Source organism: Alligator mississippiensis, chromosome 11 (assembly GCF_030867095.1).
Source record: "Alligator mississippiensis isolate rAllMis1 chromosome 11, rAllMis1, whole genome shotgun sequence".
NCBI classification, from domain to species: domain Eukaryota; kingdom Metazoa; phylum Chordata; order Crocodylia; family Alligatoridae; genus Alligator; species Alligator mississippiensis.
This window is the reverse complement of record NC_081834.1, coordinates 55,742,422-55,760,469: the sequence shown is the minus strand read 5'-3', so window position 1 is coordinate 55,760,469 and position 18,048 is coordinate 55,742,422. Positions and strand designations below refer to the sequence as shown.

Below are 18,048 nucleotides of genomic sequence, written 5' to 3'. Positions count from 1 at the left end.
CAAATCCATACTGCCCAGCCTGTAAAAATTAGATTAAATCTAGCCACTATCTTGTCCTGTATTCCTCCTAATGTCTGTTATTTTACTGTTGTTGACTTGTGTTCTGCATTTTTTTCTATCCCTATACACCCTGATTGCCAGTTTCTCTTTGCATTCACCTATCAGGGACTTCAGTATACCTGGACTCGATTTCCCCAAGGCTATACTGAATCCCCTTCTCTTTTTTCTTAAAATCTGAAGAAAGATTTAGATGACATAATATCTAAAGAAAAGCTACAACTTTGTCTCCCTCATGTCCACTATTTGGGTCATGATATTTCCTCTGGAGAACAACTGCTTTCTTCTTCCAGGATAGAAGCTATTCTTAAAATCCCTAGACCAACTACTGTGTCCCAAATGCATACTTTCCTAGGCATGGCTAGCTACTGCCGCCAGTGGATACTTGGCTATGCCTGTATAGTCAAGCCTCTGCAAAACCTGACTCTTGTTAATACCCCTGAGCCTTTGCCCTGGACTTCAGAAGCCAAAGCCACTTTTGCCTCTATTAAACAAGCTCTGTCGCAAGCTCCTGCCCTAGGTCTTCCCTATCATACTAAACCCTTTATTCTTTTTTTGTCATGAAAAAGACGGATTTGCACTTGCTGTGCTCATTCAAGCACATGGAGACAAGCACCGTCCCATTGCTTATTATAGCTCCGCTCTTGACCCAGTTGCAACCGGACTTCCTCCATGTCTTTGTGCTGTAGCTGCAGCTGCTATTACTGTTGAACTGTCCTGTACTCTTGTATTAGGTTCTCCCCTTACTGTTGCTGTCCCACACGCTATAGCAGCCCTTTTACTAAAAACTAAAACTTGACACCTTTCAAATGCTAGATTGACTAAGTATGAAATTTTGCTTCTTTTTATTGGAAACATTAATTTAACTAGATGCCCTGTTTTAAGCCCTGCCTCCCTGTTGCCTACTCCTTCAGATGGTGAACCCCACGATTGTACTGCTGTTACTGCCCACCTAACAATGCCTCACACTGATCTAAACGACACCCCCTTGCAAAACCCAAATCTAGTATTTTATGTTGATGGATCATGTCAAAGAAACTTAAAAGGTACTCTTGTTGCAGGATATGCAGTATGTCCCCAATATGATGCTATAGAAAGCCATCACTTGCCCAATGTGTATTCAGCTCAAGTTGCTGAGCTTGTGGCCCTTATCAGGGCTTGCACCCTAGCCTCTGGTACCTCTGTTAATATTTACACTGATTCTCGCTATGCCTTTAGTAGTTTTTGAACCCGAAAGCTTGAAGAAAAAACCTTCATGCCTTGTTTTGTCTTGATATATTAAGCTGTGTGTGCAGATGTTAACCTCCTCCACTCCTTTGAACCAGAAGCTGATAACTGTTCCCAAAACATAGTGGGGTTTTTTAAATAAGTAAACTGCTTACGTGTGACAAACAAACAATCAACATCTTTCTGTTTCTCTCAAGGTTGCTTTGTCTGAACCCTGCATCTTTTCCTGCTATCTAAAGTATAAATACACTTGTAAACTTGTAGAGGTCAGAGTTCCTTTGAGAACCCTCCTTGTGATCACTTGTAGAGCTTTAAATAAACCTAGATGGCTGTGCCAGTTCTGATACAACCACAACGCAAAGTTTGATTTCTTCCACAGTAGTCATGTTCCTATCCATTCCACCAGAGAAATACCCATGATACCTGTACCCTTGAATACAACTCAGATGCTGGCCCCTTATTATTCAGATTTCCATGGAAATGAGACTTGGCAAGACATAAACTGCAATCGGTCTGACTATATACAACTAGCCTATGCTACTCCTGAAAAGTTTTGTTGGACCTGTAATGAATCACGTGTGGCAGTAGGAGTTAGCAAATGCAAAGTAAAATTTAAAGTAAATGGTGCTTGGCTTTCTAATGGTTCCTGGATATCTAATTACTCCCCCCCAGAGTAAATTTTCGGGGTACTATTCACAATGAATGATGAAACCTCAGTGTAGCACCACCTTCACTGCGCTGGCTGGTCATTATTTTTGTATGGCTTTTATAAAAATCTTCCTTCCAGGTGGGAAGGAACGTGCTATGTTTCTGCCGCATACCCCGCTTTCACAATTAAATCACATTTGCCAAAAGAAAAAATTTGCAATGTTCGCAAAAAGATTTGGGGGCATAATGTTCCCCAATTATGGGGCAGGCTTAGCTATGTCTAAAATACAAAAGGTTGCAGTATCCTTAAAAAAAAATAGCCAATGCCACTGCCATTGGGTTCTGTGAAATAAGTAAAGAAATAAAAGAAATGAGACAAATGACTTCGCAAAATAGATTTGCTCTAGACTATATACTAGCCAGTAAAGGAAAAGTATGTGCCCTGATAAAGTCTGAATGCTGTGTATATATTCCTGATGCCTCTAGTGCCCTTAAAAATCAAGCTGAGATTATTGAAAAAGAAGTTGTTGATCTTCACCAAATTAATCAATGGAATATGAAAGGAATGTGGTCTTGGTTAACCTCCTGGTTCACAAATTTAGGAACCTTGGCAAGAAAATCCTGTATGAAATATTGTTTGTCTTGATAGCTCTGATAATGTTTTATGTCTTAGTGCAACTGATCCTCTGCTACGTAAAAGCCAGCAGGCAAAGCTTTATCAAGGCAAAAAAACACACCGCAGAGTCTAGAATAATGGTGTTACAAAAGGGTGAGCAGATTGAAAGAAAACATGAAAGACTGCAAGATGAAATAGAGGGATTCATAGGAATGGAAGTTTAAGGCTAAAGTGAGACTAAATAGTCTCAAAGCGGGGACTGTGGAATCAGAAAAAATAAATGCCTTAAATTTTGATCATACAAGTTATAAGATGACATAACCGCTTTGTGGGGAGTTGCTGGCTCTGCATATTGGAGCGGATAAGGGAAAGTGTTCTTTGTAACTTCCTTGCAACTGCTTCGCTCACCGCAGCCTAGAAGATAGCAGAAAAAATATGTGCTTGATCTTCCTGAGAAAACAGAGTGCTTGCTAATTATCTTTGACTGTATTCTCTGAGAATTTTTTTTTGGCAATTATGTCCTGTGTAACAGTCTGTTTTTTAAAAGCATATATAAACTTTTGGAGGTGGAGACCTCTCTGTAGTGCAGGTGAATCCATGTACTCTGAGCTCTTTCCCTTGGTACCGTGGATCTGAATAAAGCTTCTCCTAACCTGACCCCAAAGTCTACACGTGTTTTTCCATGACATGCTGCACCGCCATGCTCATCTGTACACGGCCAGCCTGAAAGTCATTCTTTTTTTTTTCTTCACGCTGATCCCCAGGCAGTATAACGTTACATTAAAGTAGCTCTTTCTGCTTTCTGATTTTTTTTTTGGATTTTTTTTTACACAAGAGGCAAAGAAACAAACAAGAAACCCTGAACCTAAGAATTCATCTCTCTGACCCAGCTGCCCTTGAATGGGTCTTTACACTGAGGCGCTGCTCTGTAACTGCTGTGCCACACGTGGATGGAAGCGGACCTGATGGGGAACTGAACCAGCCCGATGCTTGGGAATGGGGCGGGTGCTCAAGCAGCTCTCATTGGCTGTTTGATAAACCAATCGGATTGCATGGACTCCCTCCTGCCCAGTGCACAGGCTAAGACCCGCGCGCCGAAGAACTAGGATGAAAGGACAGACTGGAGCTCCCAGGGGGGCAGGAAGACACTGCCTGGGTTTTATCCTAATTCAGTCAGAGCCCCCGAGCCCCGGGCACCTCCTTCCTCTGGAGCTGGCAGCAGGATCCACCCCCGTGCCTATGACGGCCCCACTTCAACTCCCATTTCCTCAGTCTTTCCCTGACACAACGCCCACCACGGGCATTGCCCTAGCAATAGGATTACATGTCAAATGCAGGGTGCCTGTTCCGCTTTCAGGCCCCAGAGGGTTGGCGATGAGAGCTTACAAAGCAATGACAAGTTATATATGCACAGGAGTGTATTTGATCAACCATATGCCTATGCCACTACTAGACGTGGCTGGGGGTCTTTTTCGGGATTCACCTAAAACCAATTCAGTGCAAGTCGTGACCTCGGCTTGCAAGATTTCAGCTCAAGGCAACCCAATCATTAACTACACAGGATGAAAGCGTGTTTGTCCTGTGTCTTCCTTGCTGTCACGAAGAGTAGGATTACTCTGTCATAGACACTGGCCATGCATAGGGAGCATAGCCCCTGAGCATGGCCATGCACCCCCTGCTAAAAGGTGCTGTCGACATTGCCAGTGGCACCTGTGGGCAACTGGCGCTTGCCACCCCCCACCTCGCTGCCGACACCGCCAGCAGTATCTGTGGGCGGTCCATGATCACTGCTGGCTACCGCTGACACTGCCAGAGCTGTCTGCGGGTGGTTGCCAACCGCTAGCCACCCCCTACCGCCGGCAGTGCCGTGGCCACCTGCGGGAGCTCACTGCTCACCACCGCCATGCTGCCACTGCTGACAGTGCTGTTGCCGCCTGCGGGAGCTCGCCGTGCCCCCCCAGCCTCCAGGGGCACACAGCATTCATGGTCGTAGGAAATGCAGGGGGCTTGTAAGAGTTGCTGGGTGTCCCTAAGGTAGGAAGATCCCGTCTCCTTGAAATACTGTGCTACAAACAACACAGCATCAGGAGGGAAAGGCCTGGTAAGAGGACAGGGTGTTTTAACCAATTGTTTCCTGGCTGGCAACCCGGCTTGGTCAAGATCCCCACAATATTTTCTAGCAGTTTACTCTGTCGCTGGTTGGAGACATTGTTGAGCCCCAGCTCAAGTCTAGGTTCGTGCCCGGTATGCAAAGGCCAATAAAGATACCAGGGGTGAAAGTATAAAGAAGATTTATTGCTAGCAATAAAAGGTGCAAGTGGAATAATTTCACAGAACAAGCACGCTCGATTTCAATTCTAAGCCACTTTTATACAGGGGTTTGGACCTTCATAAGCATCCTTGTTTGCTAATTGGCTATAAAGGAGTGATGCAAGGAGTTCTTTACTGAGCATGTCTCTATACCTGTGTTTTAGCTATGTATCTCATTAACATACATGTTTGTTTCATTAGCATACCTTTTGCCCACCTAGGGGCGTGATTTTTAGTATTTTAATGAGCTCTTTGACCCAGTACTCTGATTCTGCTTTTGTTTTCAAGCCTCCTTTATCTAAGACTGTCTGCTCCTTATCATCGCAGATGGGCATTCGTCACATAACATTCACTTTTGCTTAGGCTTTGCATAGTAGTTTCTAGGTCACTCCTTACATTCCCTCCTCTGGAGCATTTTTAATTATTATTATTAATTATGATTGCTCCATTCAATTTGACTTAACACAAATCTAGTATTCTCAGCTTTCTTTGTTTCCAAAATCATTTGATTTCCCTTAGGCCTGAAGATAGATGTGATGAAAACAGGTGTACATTGGATACAGAAACAAACCATAATCCCTATAAAACAAAACAGAACAACCATACTAAATAACTGTTTCAACCATCCAAAATTGGGAAGCCAGGAAGTTAACCAGGAAAAGTCTAAGCCAGATGATTCTTTCAACGTCTGTGCCAATCGTTGTAAAGCACCAGTTTTGTCTTCAATTAGCACAGAATTATCAGTGAGGTTGAAGCAGCACATTCCTTTTAAAGTTTCACACCCAAGATTGTGTCGTAACAAGAGATAATCAATAGCGGCTGTATTCTCTAAGACAGCGTCCCTTAATTGTTTTTGTTCAGCATTCAGGGCTGAGAGCGCTTAGGATGTAGCATTTAGTCCTTTTGCTAAAACACAGGCCACTGCATTAAGATTTCTGCTATTACTTACAGCAAGACCCGGAACCTCCACCATAGATGCAGCTAATGCTATGTATTCTGCCTTAGATAATAGTCCAGGGGAATCATTCTCGTCACATTTAGCAGTGAGAGTAGTGTATACTCGTTTAAACCTCCCAACAAGAGGGGTTTGTTCAGTGTGCATTAGGTCAGATTTCCTTGGAAGAGCTGCAGTTACCCGGGCAATGGTGCATGGTCCCCCAGTAGCTTTCGCTGGAAGGTATGAATATATCATTCTCCTGCAGGCCAGAAACCATCCTCGAGGAAGGATGGTATGTGTGTATACATAGGATATTTGACTGGTCTTATTACAGAGGATTTTTCTACCTTGGTTCAATTTAAAGCAATTATTAGTACAATTAACTATTAGGAAACATTCAGAAGCATTAGCTGTTGCCTGAACCCGTACAGAAAACATGTCTCTGCTTTTCTCTTTTACAATAGTCCCCCACTTATATATATCCTGATATGTACTTTTCTTCTCTACATCTTTCAGTACAGTATAATTTTGTAAAATTTTCAAAGGGGTAGGTACTGCAATTAAGCATGAGGTAAAAACCAGGTGAGCATTGATCCATCCCGCTAAGCAGAAGTCCGTTTTATTTAAAATTTCCTGGGCCAGATAAATCCAGACATTTTCCTGAGGGTCAAATTTTTGTTGTAAAAGGTTTTCCCCTCCTATGAGGAGTGGACAGATCAGGGCACCCCACAGTAAAACCTTGAACAATTTCATAATAAGGCTTGTAAAACTTGATCAAAGATTGACAAATTATTTAAAGTTCCTTTCTCTTGAATAGGAATTTTAAGTCTCTTATTGGCTCCACCTTCCACTGTTCTCTGCCTCCGGTCCCAGAGTCTGCAGGGGTTTCTTCTTGTTCCGGTCCAGCCACCGGCTTTAGGCGGCTGGAATGTATCCAAGTCTTGATTCCTTCGAGCTTTGCTGCTGTCGGGGTCATTAAAAGTACCCTATATGGGCCCTTCCATCTGGCTCGAAGTGGTTCCTCGTTCCAATCTTTCACAAGGGTGTAACTCCCAGGTAATAAGCAATTTTCCGGGGAAGGAGACTGGTCCTGTGTCTGCAGCACGTCCCGTACCTGCTGATGGATGGAAGACAAAACAGAAACCAAGGACCATACATATACTCTAATCATTCCCTCCCCTAAAACATGTAACTGTTGTTCAGTACCCATGGGCAGACTCAGAGGGTAAGGCTTACCATACATTATCTCAAATGGGCTTAATCCCAATTTAGAATGTGGTGCAACCCTTACTCATAACAGGGGCAAGGGTAGGGCCTCTGGCCATTTGAGTCGAGCTTCTTGGCAAATCTTTGCAAGGTGTCTTTTTAAGGTCTGATTCATACGTTCCACTTTTCCACTGGACTGGGGTCTCCAAGGGGTGTGTAAATGCCAGCTGATTCCCAGGAACTCAGAAACCTTCTGAGTAATTTGTGCAATGAAATGTGGGCCATTGTCTGACCCTATTCCTTTTGGAAGTCCGAAGCGAGGTATGATTTCTCGTAGGAGTGCCTTGACCACCTCTCGGGCTTGGGCAGTCCGACATGGGAAGCATTCAACCCAATTAGAGAAAGTGTCCACAAAGACAAGGAGATATCTCATCCCCTGTTGCTGGGGCAACTCAGTTATATCCACCTGCCATTCTTCTCCTGGCCCATTGCCTATTCTCTGATGTCCTGAAGTTTCTTTTCTCCCTCCTTTTGGGTTATTTCTCTGGCAGACCTCACACGTCTCTGATACCTTCTTGGCAGCCTCTCTTAATCCCACTCCAGTTACATAGTGACTGATCCACCTTATCAGGGCCCTGGGTCCATAGTGGGTGCCATGATGAGCGCTCTTCACTACCACATGAACCCAGGCAGCTGGGATGATAATGCGGCCATCCTTTGCTACTAGCCACCCATGCTCCCCCTTCTTTGCTTGAAACTCTCTTATCAATTGTTTGTCTTTTTCCCCATACTGTGGTGTCACAGGCTGGTATAAGTCTGGGAGGAGAGGTAACAGATTACTTACTTCGGGCAGCAAGTCTGTCTGAGGTCTTTTAGCTGCTTTCTTTGCTGTAGCGTCAGCAAATTGATTACCTTTTGTGGAGGGGTCTTTCCCTCTCTGATGTGCTTTACAATGCATTACCGCTACCTCCTTTGGTTCCCAGACTGCCTTGAGAAGAGGTTTTATTTGCTTGCTATGCTTAATGCCTGCTCCTTTAGCATCAAGTAGACCCCGTTCTTTCCATAGCATTCCGTGAGCATGTAAAACAAGGAAAACATATTTAGAGTCAGTATAAATATTGACAGTTTTGTTGGCCGCCAATTGCAAAGCCCAAGTCATATCAATGAGTTCAGCCTTTTGAGCTGAAACAGATGGGTTCAAAGCAGATATGAATCTATGTCGGAGGAGCCAGATGCAGGGAGGCGCCTGCCCTGAGTGAAACTCTTGCAGCTCGGAGAAGACCCAGACCTGGGGCCCTTTGCTGCACAAAAAAACCCAGCTCAAGCACAGACCAGCCCAGCAGCTTCCCACAGGCAGTGCCAGGCCGGGCTCAGGCTCCAGCCCAGGCAGCCCCCCACCCCCACCTCCAGGCCCAGCCCCAGCAGGGCTCTGGGCAAAGGGCACACAGAGGCACTTGGCCCTGAGCCCCAGCCCTGGGCTGCTGGCACTGCAGGGGGTGGTGGCCATAAAGCCGGCGGCATCCCCAAAGGTCTGTTCTGGTGCCCGCCCTTGACTCCTCCAGGGCCACCGAGTGCCGGGACAGAATGGCTTGGTGCTGCTTGCTGCCAACGGGACGGGCTTGTCGGTGCAGACGGCACCTTGCACCTGGGCAGCTCCCCGGGGCAGAGCGGAGGGGACGGGGGCAGGTTGAGGGGCCTCCTCCAGGGTCCTAGAGGCTAAGGGCCCCCAGCAGCACTTGACCCTAAGCCCCAGCACTGGTGTTAGCAAATAAAAACCTAGGATTGTGGAGAAGCTCAGGGATTGACACGACACCTCATTCGATGAGTGACAGAAAGGCTTTATTTACTACAAGTATTTAAAATCAAGTCAACTGAGTCCAAGCCAAAGTAAAGTCCAGTAATTAGCCATAAGGTGATGATTTCTTACCCAACAGGTGATGAAGCGGCAGTCTGTTTGTCTTTAAATTCTGGAGTAAGTCAGGCGCGTCAGCAACTGGTGTCAGAGAGATTTCTCACTGTTGAAGCGCGCGCTGTTTGCTGTTTTACTGCCTTTTGCTCCCCTTAGTTTAGCATCTTCAAACATTATTTTAGTTGTGTAAATCAAGAGAGTCCCAAACAATAATTGATGGGAAAAACCTGCTCATCACTGGTTATCAGAAGTTTCTAATTTAAATGAGTTACCTTCTTCGGTAACAAGAGGTGATCCGGTTTGAAACATCTCAAGAAACTGATTCACAGCCAGGAAAACCACCCTGAATCAGGAGGAGACATCTATCACATACGGCGAATATCTCTTCCTGCACATAAACACGAGCTAATTGCAAAAGAAATATTTACCATACTAATTAATCAAGAATAGACATTTCATATGGTTACACACCAGGCATTAGGAGTCTGCCTGAAATCATCCTAAATAGAGCAAGATGAGCCGAGGAAATACTTCATTATCCCTTCTCGGATGGCCTCGCCATGACCTCGCGTCCTCTTGCAACATGCAGTTAGCATCCGTATTCTGTATTTTCACTTTTGTGAGCAGGCACAAGCTTAGCACGGGTTTCAGAGTCATCGCTGGGGCGGCGTCCTCAAGGGTCCGTGCTGGTGGCCACGCTCGGCTCCCCCAGGACCACCGAGTGCAGGGACTGATCGGTCGGTGCAACGGGACAGGCTTGTCGGCGCAGACGGCATCTTTCACTTGGGCAGATCCCAGGGCAGAGAGGAGGGGACGGGGCTGGTAGAGGGGACTCCTCGAGGGTCACAGAGAATAGGAAGCCAGAGCAGCCCATTTCCCCGCGTGGGGGGTCCGTTCCCCGGCTGTTCCCCATCACTCAATGGCACAGTCTCAGCTCGGACCCAGGCCTCCTCTCCCAGAGCGAGAACCAGGGCCGGATTCTGTCCCCAGCGAAGGAGGCCGGCGGGAAGGTGAAGATCGGGGCCTCGGTGTCAGCATCGAGAAACGACACCTGCCCCCCCGCACAGTCCAGACAGACCCGCACCCTCCTGGGCGCCCGGTGCAGGGACAGGGGGGTGCGAGCAGGGGCCGTGAGAGCCCGGACGTGATCCCCACAGCGCTCCACTGCCCAGATCCCCTCCTCGGGGCTAAATATGATCCGTTCCTTCCTCCTCACAGACTCTTTGGCGACCCCCACGGCCCAGTCCCTCTGCCCCACCTCCGCCTCCCAGCAGTGTCTCCCGGAGGTGAATCCCTCCCGGCCCAGCACACACTGGTTCACATCAAATCTCTCAGGATTGTCGGGCACAGGCTGCCGTTTGTCTGCCCATCTCACACTTCTCCGATCTGCAGACAGGACGAGCCAGGGATTTGCTGTGTCTGGATCCAGAGTCACCGTCGCTGGCAGAGAGAATGGCAGCGTCAGGGCAGAGCTCAGCCCGGGGCAGACGGGCCGCTCCTCCCCCTCCCCACCAGCCCCGTCCTGCCTCCGACCGTCCTGGGCCCCCGGAGCTACCTCTGCCCTGGGCCCGGGGGCTGAGCACCGACGGCCCCGCAGCCCCTCAGCCTGGCACGGGGGAGAGCCCTGCCCCGGGGGAAAGGGAGCAGGTAGCTGCAAATCCATAGGCAAGAATAGGAAAATCCCAGCCCAGCGCCCCAGGTCCCAGCGCGGGGGGTTTGGTGCTGGGCTGGGAGAGGGTTTGACTCTTGTCCAGGGGTGGCCGTGGGCTCTGCTGGATCATTGTGTTAATGCCGGGACCAGCTCCCCAGCGCTTACCCTTTGTGTATGATCCCTTTGGTACCCTTTTGCCCTTCTCCAAGGTGGACGGCAGAATCTCTGCAGGGGAAAGGGGCACAGATATCAGACTTGTGTTGTCTGGTTCATGCTCCTGACTTAGACCTGCCTTGGTCCTGAGCCCCTGAGACGGAGCAGAGACCCTGGGGCAGCTCCTGCCCTGCTGCTGGGACTGTGGCTGCGGAAGCTGTCTCCACATCTCCCTGCTCCCCTGCAGCGCGGCCTCCTCTCCCAGGACAGGGCAGGAGGGAGCTGCAGGTGCAGGCAGAGGAGTAGGGGGAGAAATGTAACACCGCGGATCCAGGGGAGCTCAGTGCCCAGCCCATCCTGCCCCCTTAGACACTGGCGTGAGGGACTCAGTGACAGAAAGGGACAAGCAGCAGGGGTGGAGGGGGAGCCTGTGGGAAGGGGATGAGCTTCACAGCTCTCTTGTTCACTGGCGGAGGGGACAGGCAAGGGCTGGCGCTAGCTGGGGAAGTCCAGGGGTCCAGACAGAGTGGCCCTCTGCTCCAGCGGCCCCTGTCGGGGTGCAGGATACCAGAGGTGCAGCTTCACCCGGGCTGCCCCCACCTGCCTGCTCTGCTCCCTCCCAGCTCCTCTCCTGGCCCTTGGGAGCACCCTCTCCCCCCACTCTGCCCCTGGAGTTAAGCCAGCAGGATCCAAACCTGACAGCCTGTCTCATGCTTAATTTGGTGGCCTGACATGAGGCACTGGGGGGAGCTCTGAGTGGGGCAGGGCCCCGCAGCTCCCACCACCCCAGCTGCAGGTGCCCTTGCTGAGCAGCGCTGGAGCAGCAGGGGCCCTGCGGCTCTGCACCCGGGACAAAGGGGTGCCCAGAGGAGCCCTGGTTCATCAGCGATTCACACAAAGGCAGAGAGAAGCCCTTGCCTCGTGTCTTCATTCCTGTTACCTGTGATATCAGTCCAGCACATTTAGTTTATCTCCCAATTAAAAAACATGCTGGCTCCAAATTCAAACCAACTGCTTGTCTCTTCTTCCTCAACAAGGACACCTCCCTCTTCCCTTTCGCAGCCCCCTTCTCAGTACCTTGAAACTTTGTCAAAGTCTCCTGTAGAGCTAGCGTTTGTCCAGACAAGATGCTGAGTCTTGTTTCCAGCTCTGAGCAAATCCCCTCTGGCAGCTGGAACTGCTCCTTCCTGCACCTGGGAAAAACGAGTCTGTGTTATTTGATTTTCTTTTTGCAGCGCAGCTACATGGTAGAAACATTGGGTGGATGGAGAGACCTAAAGACTGACTCTGGCCATGTGCCTCAGCCGCAGGGGCAGGGGCAGCACAGACAGTGCCAGTCACAGGCGATGCACAGGAGGAGCACGGTGGGGGGGGAACATGCCCCCCATGACAGGGCCAGCGGTGCTGAGAGAGCCGACGCCACCCACTGAACTCGGGAGGCACCAGTTGCCCACGGTGGCAGTGACAGCTCCCCCAGAAGGGACCGATCCCCAGCAGGGATGTTTTCTCCAGCTCCAAAATGTGCAGGACATTTCCTGGGATCAGAAAGGAGAAGAGACTTCACGGGTAGATGGCTCAAGCTCTGCTGGCCAGGGCTATTCCCCGGGGACAAGACGGGGAACGCCCAGATTACACCTTACAGTCTGCAGGCAGCCGGTGCCCAAAGCCATCACTTCCCTGAGGAGAAGAGGGGGACGTTCATGCTTCCCATCTCAGGGACAGTCCCAGTGCTTGCTGTGCTGTGGTGCCCTGCAGAGATGTGCCCATTGTATTGTCTCCAGGACCCTTCCCTCTCTGGGGAGTCAGGTGGAGCCACGTACCTGCTCAGCGTGCTCCTCATGTCCTAAGGGGAGAGACAAAGATGAAAGAGTGAGCTCACTGCAATGCCCCACACCGGGGACCCCCTGCCCGAGGGGACACACTTTGTCCTCAGGCTCCGAGTGACGCACACAGAGGATCTGGGGAAAGTTCAGCCCCTTTACAAGCCCTGATTTAGTGATCCCCAAGAGGTGTAATAGGGCAGCCATGCACCTTGGGCAGTGGGCATGCACAGGGCAGCAGCAGCTGGGGCTGATATTCTGCATCTCCCATCACTGCCACCACGTGCCTGTCAGGGGACATTGCCCTTGTCGCCCCTCCTCAGTTATGCACCTGGTCCTGGCAGACCCAAGGTTTAGCCCTTTCCCTCCCCTGCACTGGGCCTGGAGACATTTCATGTGCCTCACCTGCAGGAGGTCACTGGCGGCCTGCTGGCACTTCCCCTCCAGCTCCCTGATCAGGTTGGTGAGATGGGAAATCTCCTTGGAGAGTTGGGTGACAGTCTCCCCCTGACTCTTCTCAATCCCGCTCTCCACCTCTCCCAGCTCGGCCAGCACGAGTCGCTCTTGTTCCTCCAGAAACCGGCGCAGTCGCTCAAACGCAGCCACAATCGTCTGCCTCTCGGCTGCTGCCTTTTGCTGCCATGAACAGAGAGAAACCACGTCAGGGAGGGCAGCCGCTTTGGGGAGAGTCAGGGCATGGTTTGTAAGGCCCCGTGGTCCTGACTGTCTCCACGGCTGGGACCCCCGACCTCCCACCGTCTGGAGCAGAGCTGGGGGTAGCTCAGGTCTGGGGCCCTGCCTGGGATCTCTTCATTCTGTTAATTTTGCAAAGGGTTTTTCTGTTTCCTTGAGAGCCAGGACCATAAGGAGGGGAGAAGTCCATGGCTGTCAGCAAGGAAAGCTTTCCTCTTATAATCAGTAATCCTGGTTTTGTCTGTTTAACAATGCAGACTTCTCTGATATAAACCCCAAATGCACATTTTTCAACAATTAAAGTGAAACACTGCTATATATATAGCTATCAGCTGACACAATTTTTTTGTTTGCAAGGCCTGGCTCCATGCACCTGCCACAACACCCTGCAACACGCGGTCACAAAATGCCACAGTCACTGTCCCACCAAACATGCAGAGCAGGACACGTCCCTTCCTTCCTCCCCAACGTCAGCCGGACCCCAGCAGCACTCACCTGGTATTCCTGGTGTTTCTGGCTTTCACTCCCTCGCAGTGCTTCAAGCCTCTCCCTCTCCCCCCTTAGCAGCTGCAGCTGAGTCTGAATTTGTTCCTGCGGGAAGCAAAACTCTTTGGGTCAGTTCTCCTTGGAGGGGAGAAGCTGGAGTCTCTTCCCCGCACCAGAACCGAGAGGGCTGCTCGAGGGTGTGCTGTGAGCGCGACACCAGGAAAGCCCATGTGCTCACGCTGGACCAGCAGCTCCCAGTACAGTGCACCCTTGCCTGGACGTAGCACCGAATAGTGTGCGCTGAACACAGCTGGAGCGGCAAGCAGCCCGTTTCCAGCTGGATTGTGGAGCCAGCTCCTGCCCAGCAGGAAGAGCACATAGAAAAATGGAGCCGGTCCTAGGGAGGTGCCACAAGGCAACACTGCAAGCAGTGGGAAGTGCAGACTGTCAGGGACATGCACTGAACAGAAAATAACAGGGCCTTGAATCCACCGCGGTCGACCGTGCAGAGTGCCAGCCAGTCTCAGGCAGCTGGGCCGGACAAGACACAGATCTGGTCTCTGGGCACTGAAATGTAGAAACTCAGAAGTGAGACACCAGTCCTGAAGTATCACAGCCCAGCAGTACAGCTACAGCTACAGCTACAGCTACAGCTACAGCGAGATGCCTTAGAAAGAGCAGCATTAATCCAGGACCAGCGCGGGATGGCATTTGTTAGCCAGGCCTGGACAGAGACAGGGAAGGAGGTGCTCAGATACAAAAGGAGGTCCTGCCCGTGCTCCCTGGACTGGGGCTGTGGCACCATGTCCCCTCTGGACCCAGCATTAGCCCTGAAGCCCCCGGCACCAATGCAATGCGCATTACTGAGACTTGTGCAACTCGCCGGGAGCATCGGCTGGGGGAAGCGGCTGCTCGTGGCAGATCCCGTGAGCAGGGCCTGCCCGCCAGAGCATGCCACGTGGGCTCTGTCCGAAGGGAACAGAGTCTGTCCACGTGCTACAATCCCCCCATCCCCAAGGAGTCCCCAGGCAGCTCCCAGGGAGGGTTGTAACAACTGAAGGGAAACCGGTGCCGGACACCCCCTGTTTCAAGACACAGCCCCGCACACAACCGTGGGTCGGTGACACTGGAGGAGGTTCACTGCTCTGCGTGTCCAGGGCCAGGGGACCTGCGTTCCTGCTTCGTCTGGTTTCAAAGGCAAGATTTGATGACAAGGGTGTAGTAATTGGGCCATTATAGGGTCAAAGTGCCAGTCTTTATTATTATGGGATGGAGCTGGAGACCAGCCCTCCCCGCTCTGTTGTCCCAGAGTTACTGTCATTTTCCAGGCAGGTGGTGTTTGTCCCCGAATCAAACAGCCGGGGTTTCGGGGTGGAGAAGAGCACGTCTCCGTTGTCTTTGCTGAGTCAGGAACGTAACAAAGGGCATTTGGGTCCTTCTCGCCTCCCCCCAGCAGGATGGCTTGCACAGAGGCTACCACAAACCAGCCTCCGTGTGCAGCCACACCGTTGTGCCGTGGCCGCGGGGCAGAAAGACCCAGCGCCGCAGGGAGGTGTACGTCCCCCCAGCTGCAGAGCCGGACCGGGCCTACGCGCCTGTACCTTGCACTGCTGTGCAGCCTCCTGGATGGGAGCCGCGGGGTGAGCTCGGTGCGCCCGGGACTCCCGGCAGATCACGCACATCAGGACCTGGTCTGTCTCGCAGAAGAGCTTCAGAGCCTCCCCGTGCTGCTCGCACACCATCCTGCCCCCGGCTCCCTCCGCTGACCCCACGCTCAGGCCCTTGACCACTTCGACTACATTCGCCAGCTGCCTGTTTGGGCCCAGGAGCCTCTGGGCAAAGGTCTGTCTGCACTGGGGGCAGGTGACGTCCGTCTCGGCCCCCTCCCAGCACTGGGCGATGCAGGCTCGGCAGAAGTTGTGCCCGCAGCCCACGATCATCACCGGGTCCGTGAACAGCTCCAGGCAGACGGAGCAGGTCGCCTCGTCCCGGAGGCTTTGTACAGCGCTCGCCGCGGCCATGGCTGTGAGACGGGAGGGCACGGGGTACTTTCACTTTCCTGAGCTCAGGGCTGGGCTCACCCTGGGCCGTTTCCTTCCTGTGAAATAACTACAGTGATGCTGAGCTGGGAGGAGCCGGGGTCAAGATCCAGCCCTGGGATCGCAGGGGATCTGGTAACCCTTCGTGGAGCAGCAGCTTGGCACATTTCCAGTGAAAATAGCAGAAAAAGGGGTTGAAGCCACTACACAACAGTTCAACACACCCAGCATTTCTCACTGCACCTGCTGTCAGCCAAGAGCTTTTCAGAGCTGTCAGGCTCCTCCCACCGAGGAGCAGTCGCTGCACTCCGGTTTCCCGGGGCCGGTCCGTGCACATGTCCTTGTGCCCGCCGAGTGCTGCAGATGGAGCGGGGCCGGGGAAGGTCTGGACAGCCCCCGCTTGCCCCTACCCCCACCCTCTACTACAAGAGAGGAGCTGGGATGAGGGCAGGAAGCAGCATCGTCCTCGTGCGGTGCCGGCCCCAGCACAGGGAGCTCCGTGTGCACGGAGCGTGGCTTGGCTGATTTCGGGTGACAAGGAAGGGGTCAGTCATGAACGGCCCAGACGCGGACTTGTTTGCTGGCCAGGCCCACTTCAGACAGTGCGACCCCAGCAGCGACCTGCCCAGGCCCGGGGCTGCCTGCCAGGGCGAGCAGAGCTGTCCCTGGAGTTTATCAGGACCGTGCCCCGGGGGACATGGCGAGAAGGAGACATTCACAGACCCTGTGGGTACGTGGCCTGGTGTGTGGGCTTGTTCACTGCTGCTGCTCTGCACTGCCAAGTCTTGCAAACTGTCCTCTTGCTCCCTCGCTTCTTGGAGTGGTTTTCTAATGAGTGACGTTCCCTGGGTCTGCATGTTCCCGCACCCCGTGTGCCCTTGCTGCCTCTTGCAGTCCAGTTGGCGGGGTCTTTCCTTCCTGCTTTTCTCCTAGTTCTTATCAGTTTCTGCTCCCCCTCCTTCAGCCCGAAGTACCGGAGTTACATCTTCGAGCAATGAGCCCCTGAAACCGTTCTGTAGCCATAACACAATAACCGTTCATGCCTGCAGAGTGCTTTTGAAATGGCTGATCAAGCAAAAATTTAATCCACATCTGCTGTAGTATCAGACAGGAGTGCTTTAGGGCCCAGCAAGGGTTGCTTTCGGTTCCTTGCAAGCATTAATTTTGGGTCATTCTGCCCACATCCCATGCTGCTTCGTGGGGCTGGGCTGGTGCTCCTATGGGGAAGCATCAGCACAGCCCCACCCCAGGGACTCATAGAGAAGGGACAGAAAACCTCTATCTTCTCCTTGCGCGGTTGTGGGAAGCCCCCCACCATGCATGCCCCCCACCCCAAGTGCCCGTGTGGGGTGCTGGGGGCAGGTGGGCTGGGGGACTCCGTCTATTACTGCCCCACTCAAGACTCTTGCCAATGGCAGGGGGACTGGAGCCCCTCTGCTGTGTGGGCCAGGCCCAGCTCCCCAAAACCCTGGTGGGGTGGGTGGGGGCATTGTGAGGGCAGGGCTTCCCTCCCCCTCCGCTGCTGCTGACAGCAGCCCTCTGGATCTGTCCGGAGGAGGATGTTTGCTGAGGCCAGGAGTGTGAGGGCATGGGCCATGTGAGTGGTTGTTGCAGACATGAAACTATTGCCATCAGCTTTCTGATGTCGGCAGCTGATAGCCCCGTCCATCCCTCCCCTGTGCCCTGACCTGTCTGAACGGTCCAAAATCCTTGCAGCAAAGGGCAGAGGAGTCGTTGGGTCCTCAGGAACCCCAAGAGACCAGGCTTAGGACTCTCTGGCTGCAGCATCTTGGCATCTCTGACAATTTTAGTCTGCTGGGAGGCCATGTCCTGTTTCAAATATGGGGAAACTGAGGCAGGGGCTGTGGGAAGGACTGCCCCAAAGCCACCCAGGGAGTGAATGGCAGAGCCAGGGATGGAGCCTGCGAGCTTTCCCCGCAATCCTGTGCTTGGAGCATGCGGCCTTGTATCAGTGCCTCAGAGCTAATGGTGCCCAGCCTCCCCTTGCAGTGACAGGCTGCATTCAGGAGGGCTTGGTGTGATCCCTCCCGGGCAGCACCGGGCACAGTTCGAGTTGTCTGCCTTGTCTCTGGGACTCAGGGGGCTGCTGTGTGGAGGATGGCAGGGGGTCTCCAGCACCTTGGGACCCCAAAGCGGGATGAAGAAGCACCCTCCATCCAACTGCCCCATCCCTGTGCTCAGGACCCTGTGCTGTGCTCCCTTGCAGGATATCACTGTTTTTGCCAAGTGTGGCCGAAAGCCACCTTTGTTTCTCCCCCAAAAACTCTGCTATGTG

General features: G+C 52.0%; 1 protein-coding gene across 1 annotated transcript; it reads right to left on the bottom strand.

Annotated features, from left to right (window-relative positions):
- Positions 1-8,823: 8,823 nt before the first annotated feature.
- Positions 8,824-15,864, bottom strand: LOC109280978 (zinc finger protein RFP-like). Its single transcript, XM_059715129.1, has 7 exons — positions 15,315-15,864; positions 13,723-13,818; positions 12,940-13,170; positions 12,535-12,557; positions 11,792-11,907; positions 10,727-10,786; positions 8,824-10,350 (listed from the first exon to the last, which is right to left on the bottom strand). Exons 1-7 carry the CDS (start codon positions 15,732-15,734, stop codon positions 9,827-9,829), a joined length of 1,470 nt encoding a protein of 489 aa, XP_059571112.1. The 5' UTR covers positions 15,735-15,864; the 3' UTR covers positions 8,824-9,826.
- Between the last annotated feature and the right edge of the window lie 2,184 nt (positions 15,865-18,048).

Excerpts from the sequence above, each read along its gene's own strand:
- LOC109280978 (XM_059715129.1), bottom strand. The coding sequence starts at position 15,734 with ATGGCCGCGGCGAGCGCTGTACAAAGCCTCCGGGACGAGGCGACCTGC. Across the intron at positions 13,819-15,314 it reads AGGCTGCACAGCAGTGCAAG|GAACAAATTCAGACTCAGCT; the intron begins GTACAGGCGCGT and ends TGCTTCCCGCAG. Across the intron at positions 13,171-13,722 it reads AGAAACACCAGGAATACCAG|CAAAAGGCAGCAGCCGAGAG; the intron begins GTGAGTGCTGCT and ends TGTTCATGGCAG.